This window comes from Budorcas taxicolor, chromosome 10 (genome assembly GCF_023091745.1).
Source record: "Budorcas taxicolor isolate Tak-1 chromosome 10, Takin1.1, whole genome shotgun sequence".
In the NCBI taxonomy this organism is placed as follows: Eukaryota; Metazoa; Chordata; class Mammalia; order Artiodactyla; family Bovidae; genus Budorcas; species Budorcas taxicolor.
In genome coordinates, this window is record NC_068919.1 from 38159512 (window position 1) to 38160867 (window position 1356).

The following is a 1356-nucleotide window of genomic DNA, read 5'->3' on the forward strand; positions in this document are numbered from 1 at the left end:
GAGATCATAGTTGAAACACGACTAATGTCTACCATGATTTTCATTCCTATTATTTTCTATAACAGTAATTCTTTTCTGTAAACCTCAGATTCTTCTCTACTTTTTTATTCAAGGTAATAACTGTGTAATTTATGACTTCTCTAAAAACAAAACTTCTTACATATTTCCCTTGGCTCCCTAGGTTAACAGCGTGAATTAGAACTGCAATAGCTTTCCCTATGAATGGCATACAAATCGTTCACTTGAAAGTAAATTATCATTTGTTATTAAAATTCTTTCTGATAATTTTAATAGAAAAATTATTTCTCTAGTAGTCTAATTTTAAAAATTGGATATTTTTAAACATTTAAAATATTAAAAAATTAACAATTACTTTTTTGCCAGTAAATACAATTTATTGGTGAGCAAAATTTAGACCAGCATGGCCAAATTTGGCAGTGTTGTCAAAGACCTCAGGAGTGCAGAGCTCGCCACTTGTCCAAAGGTCCACGGTTGGGGACATATTTGACTCCACAACCATCGGGAATGAGGCGCTTCTTAGCCACTTTGTCTTCAAATTCATCAGCATTAAACTTGGTAAAGCCCCACTTCTTGGAGATATGAATCTTCTGGCGCCCAGGGAACTTGAACTTGGCCCTGCGTAAAGCTTCAATCACATGTTCCTTGTTCTGAAGCTTGGTGCGGATAGACATGATGACTTGACCAATGTGGACTCGGGCCACCGTACCCTGGGGCTTTCCAAAGGCACCTCGCATACCTGTCTGAAGCCTGTCAGCCCCAGCACAGGACAACATCTTGTTGATGCGGATGACATGGAATGGATGGAGTCGCACTCGGATGTGAAAGCCATCTTTGCCACAACTTTTCACCATGTACTTGTTGGCACAAATTCGGGCGGCCTCTAGGGCTTCAGAAGAGAGCTGCTCGTATTCATCAGACACCATGTGGCCACAGAGTGGGAACTCATCCACTTTGGCCTTCTTCCGACCCAGGTCAAAGATGCGGATCTTGGCATCGGGGACACCTCGGCAGAAGCGAGACTTTGGGTAAGGCTTATTCTTGCAGTACCGGTAACAACGGGCAGGGCGGCGGCCCATGACAACAAGAAGAATCTCAGCAGTGCGTAGTAGTGAAGGAGGCGCTCGCGCTCACGCCTGCGCATGCGCTATTTGTATATTGCCCATCTTTAGGTGCGGGAACCATAGAGGACTTGAAGACTCTCTTTCACAACATCCCCACCATAGATGCAGGTATACTCTACGCATGCGTATGGGGGATTTGAAAAATGAGCAGGACAGAGAGGCTACTGAATATATTGGCATGCGGGCATCCTGGTGAAGCAGTGGATTTTCCAGC

At 43.7% G+C, this 1356-nt stretch overlaps 1 protein-coding gene across 1 annotated transcript; it reads right to left on the minus strand.

The window, feature by feature from the left end:
- Positions 1 to 452: 452 nt before the first annotated feature.
- Positions 453 to 1097, minus strand: RPL10L (ribosomal protein L10 like). Its single transcript, XM_052647008.1, has one exon. It carries the CDS (start codon positions 1095 to 1097, stop codon positions 453 to 455), a length of 645 nt encoding a protein of 214 aa, XP_052502968.1.
- Between the last annotated feature and the right edge of the window lie 259 nt (positions 1098 to 1356).